Genomic DNA, 21,137 nt, shown 5'->3' with positions numbered 1-21,137 from the left:
AACGAAAAATGATTGGTTCAGAGAGATCATAGAGGATGTGGGTCCCAGAAACTAGAAGTGGGACCAACCGATCAGATGCCTTGGTCCTGCCTCCTCTAGTTGCTTAAACCACCTCTACAATCTGATTGGTTACTTCTCTGAACCAATCATTTTTCATTCTGCCTATTTTTTGTGTTAGTAAAACTCCCACGAGAAGGTCATGACGGCAGTCGCATACATGGCCATGCATGCCATTCCCAACGCCTGCGCTCCCGCCAATTTGGGGTAACAAATCAGTAAAGAGCAGGTCGAACACCGAACAGTGTCTGTCTCTCATTTTAAAATTCTTATTGGCCCTGGGGTACAGCAGGCAGGTCCATAGTGTCACTGTACTTTAATTATAATGTGCAGTTTCCTCAACAGGCTGTCAAAGTCCAGGGTATACGATGGTCATACCTTCCTGTTACATGCAGGCAACCAAGGGTATAGAAGAAATTTGGACAGAAGCAGAAGCAGAGATGAGTGGCCCTCAATGACCCACAGACACCATCATTTCGGAAGTAATTACAGGAAATAGGGGATGGGGGGCGGGGGAAGGTGGGGGGTGTAATTAACCTTTATGAGACAGACAAGAGCAAAGAAATGTTAAATGTCATGTGGCACGAGTTGAAAACATCAACCCAAAGTTTATAATGGGTTTCAAGTCCCCTTTTCTGTGCCCCATCTGCCAACTAGGGGCAGGTTTGGAAAAGCAGGACTTTCTTGGTATGACCCACACACCCACTGAACAACTGTCAGTATCCCGTGGGGGGTCAGTATCCCGTGTGTGTGCGAGCTGAGGAGGGGATGTAATCTCAGATGCACTACCATCAGCTGGCACTTCTGAACATCCAGTAAGATATGGCCTCCTTTACACCTGAACTCTGCCTGATCCGTCTAAATTTAACCCACCATCCTCCACCCGCCCCCCTGTCTCAGATCCTCTTTACACAACCTTATGCCCTCTCAGTTACAGCGGCTGTCCGCATGTAAAGCGTGAGGCTGCCCTTCGCTGGTGGGGAAACGGGGGGGGGGGGGGGGGCATGGCTCTGCAGCCACCTCTAGCCGTCGCTTCTCAGGACAGAATTATTATTATTATTAATAATAATAATAATAATAATAATAATAATAATAATAATAATAATATGTATATGTGGTTATGAACAATCAATGACTTATTTACTACCTACACTTCATATCCAAAGCTATGCCGTATTTGGAGTTAATCACCTTTAATCAAAATCTAAACTATAGCACACACTTGTATATGTATCCTTTCACAGCCAGGATTCTCATGCATCTTTTACTTTCTTTATTTGGGGGGGGGGGGGGGCATGCCTGCCAGGTAATACTAGGCCTAACACACTTCCAGATAAAAAGACGACCTTACCCCCCCCCCCCACCCCGCTTTCTGTGAGTCCGTGGCAGAGGATGCACTTCCAAAGCCAGCTGCAGGCAGCCCCAGCCCTGCACTCCCATGCGACCACACAGCATGCAGCCCGACGTGCCTCATGCTCTGTAAACACGCAGGGCTTCACGTGGGCCTCCGTCCTCGGCTGCCCATTGAAATTTTTTACAATATGATTGAAAATGCCTGAGTTCTTCCTCCTGTGAAGGGAGACAGACAGACGCACGGCCGCGGGGGCGCCGGTAAGCGACCCCCACCTCACCAGGCCATCGCGTGCGAGCGTGCGACATGGAAACATGGTGCTTCAGAGAACCGTCACTGAAGAGGCCTAGTTTTAAGCACCAAAATACTACTTCAGCTCTCCTAAGGAAGTCTGCGTGTTACCTCCACACAAAGCTCATATACAAAACCAGCAGAAATCCCACTGCTGCCTTGATATTAGCAGACATGCTGCCTTGATATTAGCAATCGCTGCACTTTTAATCATGGGAGAGGTAAGCGCCGTGCTCAGATGTAACTTCCGGCTCACCAACCTTATCATATTTAGTGAGGATGTCAGCCCGTTCTTCTGCTATTAACTGCTCGATGTCTTTCTTCATGTCAAAATCTGAAAAAAAGGCCAACATAACAATAAGCTCTCGTCAGTCTACATTACAAGAGGTGTGTTGACTTCTGTGGACTCCTAGTTCACCCAGTATGAACTGCAGAGAAACAGGTACATCTCAAATTCTGCTGGCAGTGAGACCTCACCACATGAGAGTGCATCTCTAACACGTCCTCGATATATCCTGAGTGCAAACCCAACCACACACACACACTCACACTCACTCATACACAGACACACACATGCACATGTCAGGTAAACCTTTTTGGGGTAGCTCATTCATTTCTATGGGAAAAATGCTAACGCTAACTATAACAACCTTAACCCCTACACAGTCCTAACCTTAACCATAAGTAACCAAGCAAAATACAAGAGTTTTTGCATTTTTAGTTTTTTCATTGCAGTCACATATTTTTATTAAATTGAGTTTAATAAACTGGTCCCCATAAGGGAAAAAAACAGGTATTCATCACGCTGCGGGGACATTGGGTCCCCATAAGGTAAGGTATACCCACCTGCACACATACACACACACACACACACACACACAGAAACACACACGAACACACACACACATAACAAAACCAAACAAAACACAAGCCTTTTGTCATTTTTAGCCTTTTTGATTGCAGTCACAGATTTTCATTAAATTAAATTTCCCCTTGTAAACAACAGGTTTTTATCACACTGCGGGAACACTTGGTCCCCACAATGTAATGCATACCTGGACCACACACACACACACACACGCGCATGCAGGCATAAACCCACGTTATCTTTAGTGGCGCGGCACTTGCTGCAGAACAGTGATTCAGGGCCTACGGTCCCAAACAGAAGTTTGTCGGTTCAACGTGCATAACCGTAGCTATTTCTGTAAACCTATGACAGAATATCACAAATGCCAGCATCTAAATATAAAAATAGTAATATAAAGAACTGAATGAGTAATCAATCCGACAAGGTAAGTGGCTCGACCAACAGTTACAAAATAAAGAGAAAGGGGGACTTCAGTGCTCTGAGTGATCGAGCAGTTGTATTTGCAGGGAGTGATCACCACGCTTTCACTATTGCGCTATCACACAAACATTCTCCGCTGTCTCAGTTTCATGCAGAAGGGCCTTCTTCTGGTTTCAAGGTGAAACATCCTCGCCCGACCGGAAAAGTCACACCTTGGACTCGCCGGCCGAGCGCATCAAAGGCAGCATTTGCAGAGAGGCGCCGCCAACACAGCAGGGGAAGGGGCCTAAAGGGGGACCAATCAGAAAAGCTTTTCAAGACAGACAGGTGTCTGGGCCAATTATATGGTGCTGGGGGCAGATCATCAGTAAGAAGTCACTTATGACCTCTTCATTGGGGCATGTCTCTGTAAAAAAAAAACAAAAAAACTTCATTTACTTAGCTGCAGGTCCCACCCAGAGTATAAAAATACTCAAAGGCAGACTAAGGAATCTGATACCAGCAGTCAGCATGGTCCTGGGAGAGCTGGCAAAAGCCCTGCCCCGTCCATCTGGCCCAACGGGCTCAGCGCTGCGCATCATTTCAAGGGTCCATCTGTCTAGTTGCGTTCCGTCTCCTGACTATCCATGGTCACAATGTGTGGACTGACAGTCTTGTAGCAACAAGTCCAGGCCTTGTTCAGGTCCTGTTACCCGTAGCACATAAAAATTAAAAAGCTCCCTAAGAAAGGTGCAGACAGAGGTGGATAGTTCTGGTCCAGAATTAAAAAGACCAAGATTTTATTTCAACCAACAAGTGGGGTCCTCAGTGATTGTGATTCTTTATACTCAAATGGTTGGTTGAAACTAAATCTTGGGTTTGTATTTTTACTTTCCTAAGCGACAGAGAAACCCTATCATCTGTCCCTATCATCTGTCCCTATCTCCTGGCAACGTCTTCTCGACCCTTTCTGGTTCTCCAAGGGCACCTGCTGAGCCCACCAAAATAGACCACGGGTCCCACCGGCAGTGAACCCCCCCCCCCATTGTCTGTGTGGAAGGTCCCACCCCGTTTCACAAATCTAAAAAGAAACCTCAAAGCTCACATTTTTCACTGGGTTGAAGTCACAGCCAATCACAGCAATCTCCAAAACATTTATGTATGGCCTACACTTCAGAAGGGGACACTGCAGGCTCGTAAACCAGTAAGTGCCCTCCCCACTCTAGGGATGCTTGTTTCTCTCCAAGCGGCCACGGGGGGCAAAGGAGGGGCTTGAATGTAAGGCTCGTCGCACACTGCTCTCCATTCAGAGCTCTGTCAGGTGCTTGTTCCCGCCAACAACAGCCCAGTGTTCCCAACCCTGGTGCCTGACGGGGAGTCGTGATCCCCGCTCCCCAGCCCAACAGGAATCCTTCATGGAGGACCTCGCACTTGACCAGTAGCTTTGTACCCCTGTCTCATCTCACAGCCTTTCCTCGTCCCCTTGGCTGGCAGTTTACTGGGATTTCCCCCGTGACACATCCTCCCATCCTAGAGCCAGTTTTTCCATTAGACGTCGGGGCAGTCCGGGGTCAGCCACGGGTGGGCACTGGGGTGGAGCAAATCTTCTATGCGTGAACTCTGTCCTTTCTTCCAAAGAGGGATAATTGTTAGGGTCGGCTGTCAGCCAATCAGGAGAAAGCGCATTAAGGCAGAACAAAGACAGTCGAGTGAAACGACACACCCTCCTTCCCCAATGGAATGCAATTTGCTCGACAAACATCGTCTTCTCTGTCAGCAGACAAAAGGACAGAAAACAGAAAACAGAAATAAAGGGGAACAACCAGCAGGGCAATTTATACAGAACTTCTCCTGCTTGTTAAGTTTACTGAAAGTTTTGGCGCCCGGCCGTTGTTACTGAAAAGGCCATTTAATTGTGACGATCATCTGGAGCGACCGGCGAGCTTCCTGTGCTGAGCCCCAGGACTCCGTTAATAAAAGCTTTCTGTATGCAGTCACTGAAGCACAACAGAGGCTGGACGCTTCCTGAAGCAAAAATGGCAGCCGGCAAACGCTGGTCACAAAAATAATAAACTTAATGAAATCGTCAAAAGTGCATCAAAGGGTATGACTAGCAAGTGGCAATAACAACCTTGTGAAGTAGGTGTAAGCCTGGGGGGCTTTTATGACCCCCCCCCCCGCCCAGCTACCCCACACGCAATGACTAAATGAAAACTACGTTCCCATCCAAGCATAACCCCCCGCCACCCATATCCTATTTATAATTGTTCCTCTTGAAAGTATGTAACAATCGAGATTAACTGAAAGGCCAGACGAGGTAGTGCACACATTCACTTCGCTTAATGTTTATTGTGACTAACCAATGGCCAAGCCCTCCTCTTTGTCTGCCTGTCCTCGATAGCTGGCACCGGCCACTTGACACCAAACCCAAAATCTTATCGCCGTGGGTTTTGTTTTATTTCATAAGGCTGAATACATTTCTCTGGTAACCAAATTTCCCAGAAGTCTCTCTGGCAGCTGGAGGTGTCTTTGCAAGAGGCAAAGAGTAAGACAGAGAGTGGCTATGAGTCAGGTCCAGGCTGCCCCTGCCACACCTCCACACAGCCTGCTGACGTCACACCCTCACCAAGTTCCCCATGACCACTAAAGGATAACATCTCGGAGGAGCCCCCACCACCAAAAGCGTAAAGAGACACACTTACCCACTCGGTCTAAGCGAGCTTGCAATAATTGACCACACGCTCTAAGTTCTGTGTCCTGTACACAACCAAATGGCCTACTGATGGCGCACCCTACAAGAAGCCTGGGCTGTTTACTTCCTCTCTGTCCCTATCTGAGCTGTGTCTTCCGCACATCCCGAGAACATCTAAATATACCCCGTCATGGCAATCAGCTACTGGCCAGAAATGGGAGCAAGGCACGAATGCCCCTATGACTTACCCCGTGTGCCCAGCGCTAATGAGCCTGCAGCACACAGCAACCTCACCGCATCCCTGGCTCCCTGAGACGTACACTGCCGGGAGCGTTCCTGATAGGACGTCCGCAGGACAATCATCACACACATGCTGCCGATGTCACGGTCGATTAGATTAGGAGCCAATGAGAACGGTCCTTTAAGCAACAGCAAAGACCCTCCGTTCCGTGGCTCCCATCTCAGCCACATGCGCATGTCTCACACAGGTGTGCTATTTCCACGTCTTCATAAAGCGAGGCCCCTCAGAGAGTCTTCTCCTTAATCCGTGCTAAAAAAAATCCACATGCACCTTAAGACAGAAAGAGATAGTTGTGTATTCTGAGCCTTTACTATCTGGTTTAGTATCCCAGATTAAAAAACGGATTGCTAGCAGTGACCATGTGGATTCAAGCACTATTTCTGCTGTTTAGGGATGAGGTCATCATCCGGGGCATCGGAGGGGCATTGATCCCTTGGGTGATTCTAGGGGCCCAGCACTTGACATTTGAATATGTAAAATTATAAGTACAATTGGGCTGACGGGCCTGAGGTGGCATTTTCTCAGGGGTCCTCAAATTTCTAGGTTTGCCCCTCATAGTCCTACACCCAAGTGCTTGACAGATCCTCAAGCAAGATCACATTTTCCCCCCAAACTTCATTATTCACTTGAGTGTATTTTGGTTAAACTAGCTCATTTTTTCCATGAACCAGTGCTAAATATGGGGGATTTGTGGGACATTTTCGGTAAGAACATACAGACTAGCAGATCTGTGTGCTCATGCAGCAGGGTGACAGGCACCTTCAGGGCTAGATTTCTGGAGAAGCATCAGCGTAGCGGTAGCCTGGACATCAAAATGAGCACAGATCCTAAACTCATATATAGGATTCCCCTGGCGGAGCGATGGTTCTCTGCAGCTTTAAGTCCAAGATTTACAGTGAGCCACACGTATAACCACTGATAAAGCACATGCCACAAGACCGAGCTATACATTGTCAAACAGGCATTGAAGTGGCATGACCCAGCGTGCAGCAGTAACCACAGTTCGGCCGCCCAATCACAGAAGACCTGTCAGCTGTCAATCATCCCCCCACACCAGCCAATCGGGGTTCAGGCCTCGGTCGTAGCCCAGGCAAATCCTGCCTTACAAAGTCTACTTGAGTCAGAGAGGGGAAAAAAAATTCATCCCTCCCATGTCTCAGGATTCTCAGACAGTGATGAGAAAGCGATCCTCTCACTGCAGCTGGGAGCTGACGAGGCGGGGTCAATGAGAAAGGTGACGGCGAGAAGGGAGTGCCAGGGCTGGCAGGGCTTATGATACGCGAGGTGAGAGGCATTTCCGCCAGGCCACAAACCCTCTCCCTCAGCCTGAATCATCACGAGACTACTGCTGTCCTCCTCTTCTGTGGGAACATACGGAATCGATGATCGAAGTTCTTTGGGGAGAGACTCCCCGCAACCCGTAAACATGAGAGCTCCAAATAAGAGTCTGGAGACAGACAGGACGACAGGGGGTCGAGCGCAAATACCCGGAGGCTGGACGTATCAGAAACATTCGGAGGCGTGGCCTCTGTGAGGTTATGACTGTAGACACGCTGGCCCGAGACAAACCGCTACGGACCAAGGCGAGTACAGAACCGAAGCCAGCAAAGGCGGCGCTACACCCACTTAGCGCAGAGCGGAGGGACGCGGCCATCGCACACATCTTTAACTCATTTTACACTGGTTACACGCTGCAGACCTGACGCCGCTGGAGGCCGGAGTTAAGTTCTCCTTAAACAAAAACAGATGATGGACACAGGGGCAACATGCCAGAGGCCGCAGAGTCTCAACTGGGTGGACACGGTCCCCCCCCCCCCCCCCCCCCCCCCCCAGCCGACCACGTCACCCAGAAGAGCGCCTGTCACTTCCACGTTCCTGGCCCCCGGGCACGTTGTCTCCTCTCCGTCTCTGTGCGGTCTTGCCACAGAGTTGGGCGTACACCGCTGGCAGCGCCAGCTGTAATCTGCCCATTCAGCCCAGCGTCTGAGTGTTTCATCTGCCCTGTTAATCTAACTGAAGTCTACCTATCTCATAAGAAAAACCTGCTTTTGTGGCATGGCAGATATTATGTACTTTTAACAGTTTACTCTCTCACTTGTATACAGAAAGGCGACCTTCTGAGATGGTGGCACTTTCTGCAGGAAAACAAACAGCCCACCACGGTGAACAGAAAAATGAGAAGCAGGGCATTCCTCAAAGTGTTACCCACGCAAACAGCCAAACAGACAACAGAACAGACAGTCGAGTAACACTTGAGTAACGCTTTCAGTAATGCTTGAGTAACTCGCTTGGAGGTTTTCCATGAAAACTGGCTGAGGTGACCCTAGCACTGCTCTGCTTTTGTTCAGATCGGGCTTCAGAGAAACTGGGGCTCCTTCTGTGGTGCTGGACAGAGAACCAAGCCTCCAGACTTTGATTCGTCGCACTGGGTGATGTCGGGGTGGGGGGGGGTCTGTATCAGGCCTCACTTAAAAGCGACTGAGAGACTGGGGTCTCATTCAACAAGCCATGGCAGAGAGTCACTGACAATGGGAACAGTACAGGGACTTGTCCCCCAGTCCAAGCCAAATTACGGAACACCCCCTTTGAAGCAGAGACCCCCAGGTCTCCATCCGACATGACAGAATGCCTTTAGGTAAAAAAAAAAAAACAAAAAAGAAACTACTGTACGTTTCTTGTGCTGGTCAATAGGCCTAATACAAAGCCGAGCAGGAACGCAGACCAGACGTAACAAAGAGCCGTCAAGCTGAGGCTGGGCAGAACAAACTCCGACGACAAAGCGGCTATTCTCTAAAGGCACCTCCCCCATGACAAAGAAGCTGGCCCCCCCACTCGTCGCCGAACAAGAAAGGGGCTCGGCTGTCACCTGAAAACAGCACCAACTGTAACGTCCGCCGGGACACGGGAACCACAAGTACGACACGTGGGGGATCCCAAGACCCCATGTGACCACGTCACGCGGAACAGCGTCTCGAGTGCGTATCGCTCGTCACGGGTGATTAATGGCGGCCATGTGACGCCGCGTCTCGGCACCCAGGGTAACCCGAGAACCTGCAAGTGTCTGCACAGGCAGCAGATCCTCCTGCAAGCTGCATTGATTCTGCTTAAGCTGTGACTTCATGGATGGTTTCTATCAAAACATGAGCCACGAGCCACGCAGGACAATTTTTATTTATGGTATCGGTAAGAACTGTACCACGAGGACCACATTAGTGCGTCAGAGACCCTGATGAATGATGAACAGTGAACAAATTTATGAGGAATAACTGATATGACCCTGCGGATTTATTTACTGTACAGAGCAGCATCAAGATCCGGAACACAATAATAATCATCAGGATTCAGGTTTAGTCCTCCGATCGCTACGTCCTACGCACATGTTTAGTGATATTGCTGTGGCTTTGCAAAATACGCCAGACCCATGAAATATAAACCCTTCGTACACGTTCAGCACCTTCTTCTGGATGGGACAAACATCGGGTAGCCCAGAGATAGGTAACCTGACCTGTGAGAACAGGTAGAGAGGGACAGGGGACGATGACAGCGTGTCCTCAGTGAGCTTGTAAGGGGGCCACTCTGATAACCCCTGTGACATCACAGATACAATGGAAAAAAATATAATATGTAATCCAAACGGAGTGAGAGGAAGCATCATAAAGTTTGGGAATTGCTGAGCACTGCTCTTTAAAGGAATTTGAGAACAAGAAAGAAATACTGCAGAGGGCTGCTATTTTTCCATGATTTTTTTTTTCTTTTGGGAGGGGGGCTTTGGGGTTGCTCAGAATGTCCTGCGTATTAATAACAACCCCCCCCCCCCCCACCCACTTGAGACGCTCATTATAGCCAGCAGTGACGCTTTGGTTTGACCTTTTATTCCCACGTTGGCCGAGACGCAGGTCTAGGTACGTGTGAAACCCCGGTGTCAGGACTGTGCTCCAAAACCAGAGAGGAGACGGGAGAAGAAACTACAGAAGGGGAATGAAAACGATCGAGACAAAACCCAGCGTCTCTAAACAGAAAGCAGAAACGTTTATCATTTACAGCTAGTCTGCGGTCTTCAATCAAGGCCGCACCTCTATCCTTATTCGCATCTGAGCAGGGTTCCTCTCACAGGAAAGGTCCCCAGAGGACTGGATTCATGAGCAACTGGTTTAGCATTTAATGAGCTACAGGAAGGATCTGTGGAAACAGCAAACAATACAGTAAGTTCCAAGGTAAGGCATATTTATAAGTGAACTTCATTTGTTATCAATCAGATGGAGAACATTTTTACTTGACGGTAAAAGGACAAAAGAATGTGAATTCCCTGACTTAAAGAACAGTAGTTTGCTATGTGTCTTCACCATAGACAGTCTTTCCTACGCGAGACATAAATCTCTACCATGTATGCACTTCCTGGTTTAACAGAGACAGCTGTTTCACTCCAACCCCATCACAATAATCTTATCAATGTTTTAAATGGACACACTGTCAGCTTCTGCACAATAGAGAGTCATAAATCAGGACTGACAGGAGGGTAACTAGGCCCGGAATACACAAGGTCCTTCACCATGATGATCCGCCCAATTTCCGCTGTCACTGGGGGCTCGTCCAAATCGTGTCATTTCAGTGCCACCTCTCTGTTTCCCTCGTGCTCATTGCTGTTGTCTTTGTGGTAATTTTTTTTTCTTTACTTCCAGCATCCCAGAAATTCACACAATGAATTCTTCCGGGAACTGTTGGGGTGGGGTTGGGGGGGGGACAGGAGGTTGTAAGAATTACTGAATATGACCTAATACGCGATTAGAGAGTAGGAGGGAAAAGCTTCACACCGAATTGCTTCTGCTTGATTATTAAATGAAGTTATCTAGCAGTACCTTCTGCATTACAATAATAACTTCTTATCTTAGGTATATAAGATTGCCTGATCTAGATCCAGGAGTGCTTGGTGTTTCTGCGAAAATATCTTTTCACATTTCACTTTTAACATTTCTAGTTAAATTTCTCACAGCCCAGGGAGGGTGAAAGCCGCAGAAAATGCAACAGAGCATCCCGCATGATCCCACAAAGTGAGTGGAACCCGGAGAGGCATGTGACCTGCAGAGCATCATCTCCGCTTCCCATTGATGGCAGCTTCTGCTGGATTAGCCGGGACGCTGTAAAGTGACACCCCCCCCCCCCCCGACGCATAGGACACCGTCCCCCACCGTGTGTGAGCCATGCTTGGCCCATGGCAGATCTGCCATGCATGTAGCCAGCAGTCTGGGGGAGGAGGTGGGGGTGTTTACTGGGAGGCGACATCCGGGCTACCCAGGGAGCCGCACTGGCGTCAGGCCCGCTGCCATCTGCGAGAGCCGTCTCTGCCTCGTACCGGCCCCTTGACAGGCCCGTGGAAGCTGCCCCACTATAAGAGATTTTCATCCTGCCCGGACAGACCTGCTTCCATCCAGAGATCAGGCTAATCCTAACCGCTGTCAGCGCTGTAGCGTCTCCATGACGATTCACTTCATGTGATTAGGGACAGACATAAGGGGGAAAAAATGGCTCCTTATATGAAGTACGCTACCACTGCAAAATGATAATTAAGAGGAACTGCTTTGTATGACCAGGAGGTATAGCGACATACGGATTAGGAAGTAGACAGTGACATACTGACCTAGAAGTACATATAAATAGTGATCAGGAACTGCACAACTTAGGCCCCAGTTCAGCCAACCTGGACCAGAGGCATGAGGCATATCAGCAGCGTCAAATTCTTTGCACGTGCAACATTGTTCATTCCCGCTGATTTCAGGGTTAACATTCTGGTTTCATGCAAGCAGATGACCTGATCAAAATGCAGGGTAAATCACATGTTAGCAGTCCACAGTGGCCTGCGCCTTTACACTGTGGTACCAGCTCCATCACAGGGCTGACCACGGGCACGCCGGAGGCAGAGAAGAGGACCACAGCACAACTGGAAAACTCCTGGAGCAGCTTTAGCCACCAGCTCATTCAACCATGACGTGCTAAGAATCACTACTGGGGATCATTTTTGCCTTCAGCCATCAGACTCTATACTGCCTCCTCCTGGTATAGTCCCAGCCATAACACCCAGCAAGACAGCCTTTCTTTTTCAAAACAGAGAGCACCAGCCTTTTACTATGCAAATAATACATATACGTAAGCGTAAATCATATATATGTTACATTTCTCCATGTATTTATTAATCCTGTGCAATACTGTTACATTGTATACATTGATATACTAAATACATTGTATTTGTGTATTTGCACATTGTATTTGCATATTTGCACATTATATTTGCATATTTGCACATTGTATTTGGTATTTGCACATTGTATTTGCGTATTTGCACATTATACTTGCGTATGTGCACATTGTATTTGCATATTTGCACATTGTATTTGCGAATTTTCACATTGTATTTGCGTATTTGCACATTGTATTTCCGTATTTGCACATTGTATTTCCGTATTTGCGCAGTCAAGTTCTTGAATTATATGACTGTACATGTGCACTTTTTGTCTCTTTGCTGCTGTATGCAAATGAATTTCTCCTTGGGATCAATAAAGTACATCTTACCATATCTACAAAAAACCTGAACCCTCTGCAATTTACCTCCCAGTCTCTGGAGATATTTGTCTGAGCAAATGGGGAAGACATGCAATATCATTACTACCCTAGGATATCATTACTCTACTCTCCTTTACGTCTATTCACTAAAGAAACAAGAAAAAAAAAATAAACATGAGAAGCGGAAAGTTTTTAAAATGGGAAAAAAAAATAACCAATGGGATCCTGCTTGCTGTGCCAGGAAACAGGACCACCTAGATTCCAGGGTAGAGGACTGAGCACAAGGATCAAAATGACCTTTGACCTGTCAGGGACACATGCCACTGGATATAGATAAATACGGTGGAAAAGGTCAACACAGCTCATCTAAGACACGGCAACGAGCAGAAAGTTATCGTGACTTCTTCTCAGGTCAAGAACATAGCAATTATTGTTACATCTGGTGACCACCAGCTCACAACACAGCACATGAAGTGGATCATCTGAGCAGGACACATAAGGCCAAATCAGAACAGGTCGAAATTATTGACATTATCAGGCACAGATGTTCATGTTAAGGGTCAAGAGGCGTGACACACAAAAGACAAAAATTTGTTTATGTGTCAGTGAATTCCTGCAGAACGTAGTAAGTGAATGTGGTCACTGCCCAGGAGCACACAAGCAGTGCGCACAATATATTACGTGGAAAAAAAACTGCATGTCATCATATTTCTGGATTTGCCTCAGTTGTGCGTACTGACAAACGCAGGGAACAGCTCATATCTGATCACAGGTGCACAACATTAAAGACGCAAGCCTGCATTTGCATGACTTGCAGTACGGATGCAATACAGGATGTGGTTTCCAGGCTGCGGCCTGAGCCCAGCTGAAATAGCCGGAAGCCACTGCAGTGAATCATTTTTCAACTAACCCCGTCCATCTGAACATGACACCGCTGACACCGCTAGTCAAACAGCCAGAGAGAGGCTGCTGACGCGAAAGACTCTGTCTTCCCGTCCTGGGCAGCACATATGTGAGGAGGCCCACAGCTATCCCACTAACACCAAAGCAGGCTGTAGCCACACTTTCCCTAGAAGCGTTAATGTGTGGGCCACCCAAAACATTCCCCTGGGAAAGAAGTCGGTTTATTTTTCTAACACTCCCCCCAGATGTGAGGAAGACCCCGAAGGCCCTTCTTATTGTGGTGTGTGCTGCAGCAGGTTAGGCCCTGGGGTGTGACTGGAAGGTCGCTGGTTCGAGTCCTGCCTTCAGCACAACAGTCTCATTTATGCTAAGTCCTTAAAAACCCAAAATGTTCCAGGACTGCTGGATAAACTGCTGACCCTGAGCTCAAACACCAATATACAGCATCACTATATACAGCGTCCACAGAAAGTCTTGAGAATCTTGCTCAATTCTGTAAAAATGTTGCAAATGTACTGGTTTCATAACAATAGTCCATTCACAAGCAATATTCACAACATATCTAGACATAACTTCCACACAGACATTTTCTTTTAAGTGTAATCATTTGTTTGACTGACTCATTCAATTCTGTTCTTGCTGTTTTGTTATTAATTGCAATCATAGGCACTGGCTCCAAAAGTGATATTAAGCACAAATGTTTGGTATTTTATGTTATTGCAAAGACATTATTAATCAAAAAGCACCCAGTGAGTCTGCTAGCCAGTGAACTCAGAACAGCTCATTTAGAACTGTAATTTGGGTTTGAATTTATTACCACTTGACTGTAACTCTTTGTTTCTAATATATATATATATATATATATATATATATATATATATATATATATATATATATATATATATATATATATGTGTGTGTGTGTGTGTGTGTGTGTGTGTGTGTGTGTATTGTGATACATATAGTAATGTATAACAAATAATGATTTTTGTTATAGGACCAATAAATTTGCAATATATTCACTAATTAAGCAAGCGTCCCAAGACTTTCTTTGAGCACTGTATGTGTGTAAACAGAAGCATTCCAAAGTACCTATACTCCTGAAAATATGACATAAAGCATTACTTCATTTCACTGATAAAAGACTTGGTGAATATAAACAAAAGATCAGAGCCATATACCTACATTACATATGTTTTCTCCACAAAAACCACACAGGGGTCTTGCACGCGGCACGGGGAAGCAGCACAGGATCTAAGGCAATGGGACGTGCACGGGGCTTATTATATAGCAGACAAATGAGGAGCATTATTACACATACACAAAGGACAGGCGTCAGTGACCGGACTGGGGAATCATACCTGAACGCGGACTCATATACACTAAACTAATTAAGAACAATGAGAAATAGCTGGTAACACGGGGAATCCCCCACGGGGATTCCGCACGAGGTAGGGGTGTGGCACAAGCAGGGCATAAGAACAGGCCTTGGAAGCAGGTTTTTCTTCATTATTCATAGGGGTTTAATTGCTTTGCATTGACGATTTCCTTCTTCAAGTAAATAAAGCCTTGAAGCTCTGTGAGAAATTTACCCCCAAGCGTGCATCTACATATCTCCATGCCAACCCCACAATCTTCCCGAAAGCCGACATGATTCATCCTACAGGAACGAGAGCGGGAAATATTCAAAAAAACAAAGCAAGACAAGAGTTTCCAGCACTGACTGGACATGACTGGCCACAAAATATCCTTATTCTCAGAAAGGAAGCAAGCGACACTACAGAAGGACAAACAGAGCAAGAAACATTAACAGATAGGGCTGAAAAGCAGCACCGCAGAATAGACCATAAGTAAAAGGCATCTCAGCAACCCGGAGCCAAGTTCCCTGCCTATTGCATCACCTTGAACCGAAGAGCTCACTTATTTACACCATGACACACAAAGTCTTTAAACTGTTAGTAAGAACATTTTTGTATGTATTCAGCAAACCGCCTCACGGTCAGTGACTGGCTGTTTTACGAGACAGGCCAACAATGAAGTAGACGATGTCACCGAAGAAGCCAAGCAGCGCGACATAGCGCTTGTGAACTGTAATAGTCTAGCAGCAAAACAGCAGACCCTGTGAACGCACTCATAGTTACAGGGCTGTGTGTGATATTTAAGGATGTCAGTGGCCCAATTCTGGATAGAGAACATCTGTGTCTAAGGGAAAAAAAATAACAATTAGGTTACCCATCAGCCTCTGCTTGTGACACTCCTGATCTTTCCTAATCGAGCAGAGGCTTGTGCTCGCTTGGTTTACAATGGAGTGGGATGGATGAAAAACGCTATACAGAAACCCCTTCCACACAAACACACACACAGACAGTATCCGCCCAGGAAAAATCATTCAAATGCCAACCTCATGAGGCCATGACATGACCCAGCCCCTGGAGTGTGAGACTGGGCCCACATAGCGATTTAAGCCACGCTGCACTGCAGAACGAAATGGGTAGGAGTGAAATGAGTACTCAGCTCTAAAAGCACTAAACCCCAATGCTACTTCTTTGTCACCATAACAACACACAGCATAACAACACCATACCAGCAGTCAGACAGCCATTTATCCACACACTAACTTATCAGTGTTGAGTGAAGCCAATGACATGCAGCATATTCTATGGGGGATTTGCAGATGCCAAACAGCTGGACAGCATGCCTTCGCACCAGCAGAAACCTGTTCAATATGGACAGGAGCGGTTCAAGGGGGGGCAATGCCCCAGTGACAACATGTATGCCCCCCCTTAATATGTATGCTACTTGGGTCTGAAATAAATGTATCATTATTTATATTATGCATCCATCCATTTTCCAAACCGCTTATCCTACTGGGTTGCGAGGAGGGTCTGGAGCCTATCCCCTTAGCAATGGGCATGAGGCAGGGAACAACCCAGGATGGGGGGCCAGCCCATCGCAGAGCACACACACACACACACACACACACACACACACACACACACACACACACACACACACCAGGCATGCACTCCTACAAGCAATTTAGCAAGTCGAATTAGTCTCAGCATATCTTTGGACTGTGGGGGGAAACCGGAGCACCTGGAGGAAACCCCACGACGACATGGGGAGAACATGCAAACTCTGCACACATGTGACCCAGACGGAGACTCGAACCTGGGTCGCAGAGGTATGAAGCAACAGTTCTAACCACTGTACCGCCATGCCGCCCCAAGAGCAAACTTTTGTCTGTTAAATAAAATCCCTGCAGATTTTGCTCCACATCTGCCAGCCAGCAGCTGGCTAGAAGCACCAGTCCAACCTTAACATTTATGCTTCAACGCTTAGACTCGCTGTGTGTAAAGCCCGCCCCGTGTTATCCTTTACGTAACATTTTTAGTAATAAAACTGTAGCGAGCGTCGTTTTCCGACGTCTCGAAGCACGGACACAAATACAAACTACTGTAAGTATCCTTCACATTCTTGTATAAATGCGGATGCCGGCAGATATTAAGATCTGATGAAGTATTTTCTTGCCGCTGGAGCGGCTGCACGTTTTAAAAACGCTCCCTTAAGGGAGATGCTACATCTGTGGGACCAAACCCTAACAAAGATGCTCTCCTCCCGATGCTGAAGCCCGCTACACCATTTACTACATCTGGTGGGAGCCAATTGTTTTTTCCGAAACTTCCACTTACAAGCATCAAAGATATAATCGTTTGATTCGCGAACGTCATTAAATACCATTTGCGTCTATTATTCACAAACCAACATATTACATACACGTGCATTTTACCCGTGCAATAAAAGCTGCGTTTGATAAACGACTCACAACGTACGCTTTATAAACAAGCCTATCATTCCACGTATGAGTATTTTGCCCGGTTTCTCGTTTTCTTCCATTAGGTTTCATTAAACATTAAAGAAGAAGCAATTCAGCGACCCCCAGCCATACATTTTCCATTATTCAATAAAGTCCTGCACTCACAAACATACGCGATCAATGCATTACCGATCGCCCTGCTTTGTTGAACTCCACCATGTCATCTGCTGCTGCTGCTGCAAAGCATGGTCTTTATCCAGCTACGTAACCGGTTAAGTTCTTCTTAACCAACAGCTGGAGCCAGCAGCTATTTATCTAAAGTAGAAGTACCAAATGCGAGTTTTTTTTACGATTTACAACGTGAACCATTATAGTGTGGACAAAGAAGACAATCATGCAGACGTGCTGCTAGTAGTACCTAAATAATATGTAATACAGTGTCTTGCCATTCGCACCAGGCACAAAACGTATTAATGCTGATTTTTACCGTCCGTAAGGGTGACTTTCCTGCACGGTCCGGGCGGGTAAAAGCCGCCCTGTTTTCATTCTTCCGTGGCGAGATGTGGCGGAGCTGTCACCGAACCGAGCCGCCGCGTCCTGCGATGACAGCGCCGAGCCCTGGTGGGACGCGGACACAGCGGCACCGGCCGTCAAGAGGAGAGAGAGGGGTTCCAGAGCGCGTCCCCGCGGCCTCCCATCTGGGCAGGCGCAGCAGAAGCGCCGCTCGGGTGGGGTGCGGTGCGGTGTAGACTCTCCCCCTCCCAGCGGTCCAGTAAAACATTTCGCCCGAGCTTATTTTAGTAGCTTAAATTGATATTATGGGCAACTAAATTAAAATGCACCATCACTACAAAACAAATTGCAATCAACATTCAACATTACTATTAATGTTTATTATGAAAAGGAACTGTAATATGTAGGCGGTTAAAGGACTACCCAGAGCGCAAGATACGTCAACAAACTAACAGCATTTAAGAAACCGTTTTACATAAAACTAATTTAAAGGAAAGATGTATAAAAGAAATAATTTCAGCTATAAATAAAATTAAAGGAAATAAATCAAATACAATATAATATGAAATTATGAAAAATTAATGAACAAATTAAAAAATAAAACTGATTGTCTCAGAAATACTTATTTCTTGATAATTTCTTCATTTCAGCCAGCCACTCCTCTCTGCACACATGCATTCTCTGTCTAAGGACAGTTATTTATTTACTTAATTTAAGACAAACATGTCATAATAAATTTGATCAGAACAGTTGTCCAGCTAACGGAGATTATTTTGCTTGATGTTAAGTTAGTAAGTTGTATGTTTAATGGATGTTAACTTTATTAACATTCTTTACGTTAATACACAAGTGATCTAACAACCGAAAATGTGCTCAAGTTAGCTGGCTATTTACAGTAGTTGGCTATTTTACTTTCAAGTAATGTCGTGCAGTAAATGTTTAATTTATATATTGTAAAAATCAGTAAGCATTAATATTAGCTAGGTCAGCCAAATCACATAAAGCTGAACCGTAAACTGATTTGTAATAAATGGAAGCAAAAATGGAAATGAAGCTGTTGATTGGCAAGAAATGGAAATAATTTCATTGGCTACCACAAAGTTATCTCTATACGACTTGGAAAGAAATGGAAGCACCGTGAAGCCTATGAAATAGCTCCATATCCAATTTTTTGCTTCTCTTTGCTACCAATCGGCTCACGGTCCTCCTTCGATTTCCAACCAATCAGGTCACCATCCTTCTTCCACGTTGCTTAAAAATAAAATCTCCCATTACTATAAGTAGTACTTTTCCCCACAGAAGAGAAACGGTTTAGCGAATGGGGAATTAGCTCAAATGGTAGAGCGCTCGCTTAGCATGCGAGAGGTAGCGGGATCGATGCCCGCATTCTCCAATGTTTGAATTATTTTCCTGCGAAAGTGTGATATTTTTATTCTTTCATTGCCGTCAAATTCGAATAAAAAAATGAATAAATAATAGCCTATATGGTCGTGCAGTAGGAAAATATAAAAACGACGGGCGAGGTTATACGAAGACAGGCGCGTCTTCACATCATATTAAGAAAGGAGGTACCGTGCGCCCTCGTGGGGCTACACCAAGCAACTGCAAGTCAGAAACGTGACAACGAAAAGATTAGATACTTACAGTATGCAAGATATATGACAGCCAACTATTTACGTCTGCAACACGCCCAGGGACCCCAGCCTTGTGCCCTACGCTGCCTGGGACAGATGAGTAGCAATTAATGCGTACTGTTGTACTTCTATGTCATATTGTATTTTTTGTCAGGTTGCAAACAAAACCTACCATCTGAGTGGTTAAATTGCAAACAGGACAGATCTGTCTCACTTGGTCGATTTTATGGGGCAGTATTACGTCCCAAAACCTTCTAACCTTCGGATAACAGATAAGCAATCCTTAATTTCGCTACAGCTAAACTTATTTAAATAACGATTTAAATGATTACTTAAATAGCTATTTAAAGGATATTTATAAATAATCTTTTAAATGACATTGCATAATTATTTACTGAATATTGTCACAAAACACCCTCCATACAATAAAAGCTCTTGCATTTAATGACATTTGATCGGATAACATCCAATATTTCGTACGTGGATTAAAATAATTGGCCACCAGAGGGCACCAGTAGTATACTAACAATCATGGTATTGAGAGTAATTTTCCCATTGCTAAATGACAGACCATCAGGCTGACGGTATCGTGGTTTTATTACGTACTCTGGAAAACAAATTAGTTATTCAGCAGCGAAATTCTGCAAATACTTGGATTCATTAATATTTTGTTTATCCACAATTGTGCCTTTCAGTACTACATATTCCGCAGATAATTAGGGCTGCAGCTATCAATTATTTTAGTAATGGAGTATTCTACTGATTCTATCAATTATTCCATCGATTAATCGGATAAGAAATACCTTTGTCTTATTAAAGAGCAATCGTCACTATTTTTAAAATGAATAACTTATGGGTTTACGTTTTAGGAACATTTTTAATGATTGAACTCCATACAACAACTGACAAAAGAACTAAAGCATTTTAGTGCATGTATGTACATTTTTGTTTTGCTTTTTAGAAGAAAACACTTTCTTAAATGCAAAAATAAATAAAATGTCAAATAAAATTACAGAAAAAAGGTATACATATATCTTAAACTAAGGCATGAATTAAAATGGCCTTTACTCTCTGTGTCCTTGTACATTTATAGGAGGCATAAAAAAGTTCTGACAGGATTGTATCTCCTGGATGAGATGGGAATGCTGTGTTCATGTGTGTGTAAGTGAATGTCAGTGAGAGTGTGTGTTTAAGTGTGTTAGAGAATGAGTGTGTGTGTGTGTGTAAGCCTTTAAAGAGCATATGTGGTGGTTGGATAATTCAGTGTCTCAGTTTCACTGGCCCAAGGCTGTTGGGGGAGGGGGGGGGTAATTTTTATGTTATATTTCCATTCATCCATCCATTTTTCAAACTGCTTATCCTACTGGGTCGCGGGGCGTCCGGAGCCTATCCCAGAACCAATGGGCACGAGGCAGGGAACAACCCAGGATGGGGGGCCAGCCCATCACAGGGAGAACATGCAAACTCCACACACATGTGACCCAGGCGGAGACTTGAACCCAGGTCCCAGAGGTGTGAGGCAACAGTGCTAACCACTGTACCACCATGGCACCCCTATGTTATATTTATAATATATTATTTATATTATAATTATGTAATATTATTCATATTAATCTAAATCTGCAGAATAATATTACTAAAGCCTTGAAATAGATGTAGTTGAGTACACCCCATGCTCCCCCTTAGACTCACCCCTGCATGCTGCAGGTATCACTGTGACAAAGTGTGACCTACGGCTGCTGTCAGCCTGCTGCAA

At 45.5% G+C, this 21,137-nt stretch overlaps 1 protein-coding gene, 1 long non-coding RNA gene and 1 other non-coding gene across 4 annotated transcripts in view; 2 read left to right on the top strand and 1 right to left on the bottom strand.

Annotated features, from left to right (window-relative positions):
- The window catches only part of si:dkeyp-19e1.3 (USP6 N-terminal-like protein), a 29,804-nt gene extending 11,795 nt beyond the window's left edge, over window positions 1-18,009 (bottom strand). The window contains exons 1-2 of one of the 2 annotated variants that reach the window (XM_048973468.1): window positions 17,722-18,009; window positions 1,960-2,033 (exon numbers count right to left, since the gene is read on the bottom strand). In XM_048973468.1, coding sequence (XP_048829425.1) covers window positions 1,960-2,025 — 66 coding nt within the window. In that variant the 5' untranslated portion in view covers window positions 2,026-2,033; window positions 17,722-18,009. Of the gene's footprint in view, window positions 1-1,959; window positions 2,034-5,668; window positions 5,798-17,721 lie in introns of those variants that run through there. The other variant, XM_048973469.1, reaches the window with a different exon arrangement.
- Window positions 9,807-12,538, top strand: LOC125706719 (uncharacterized). The gene is made up of 2 exons (XR_007382054.1): window positions 9,807-10,173; window positions 10,935-12,538. It is a non-coding gene; the product is annotated as an uncharacterized LOC125706719 (long non-coding RNA).
- Window positions 18,010-19,067: 1,058 nt separating the features above from the next.
- On the top strand, window positions 19,068-19,140 carry trnaa-agc (transfer RNA alanine (anticodon AGC)). Its single transcript has one exon. It is a non-coding gene; the product is annotated as a tRNA-Ala (tRNA).
- Window positions 19,141-21,137: the final 1,997 nt, after the last annotated feature.

Source organism: Brienomyrus brachyistius, chromosome 13 (assembly GCF_023856365.1).
Source record: "Brienomyrus brachyistius isolate T26 chromosome 13, BBRACH_0.4, whole genome shotgun sequence".
Taxonomy (NCBI): Eukaryota; Metazoa; Chordata; class Actinopteri; order Osteoglossiformes; family Mormyridae; genus Brienomyrus; species Brienomyrus brachyistius.
Note: the sequence above shows the minus strand (reverse complement) of the source record. Positions and strands in the feature narration are given on the sequence as shown.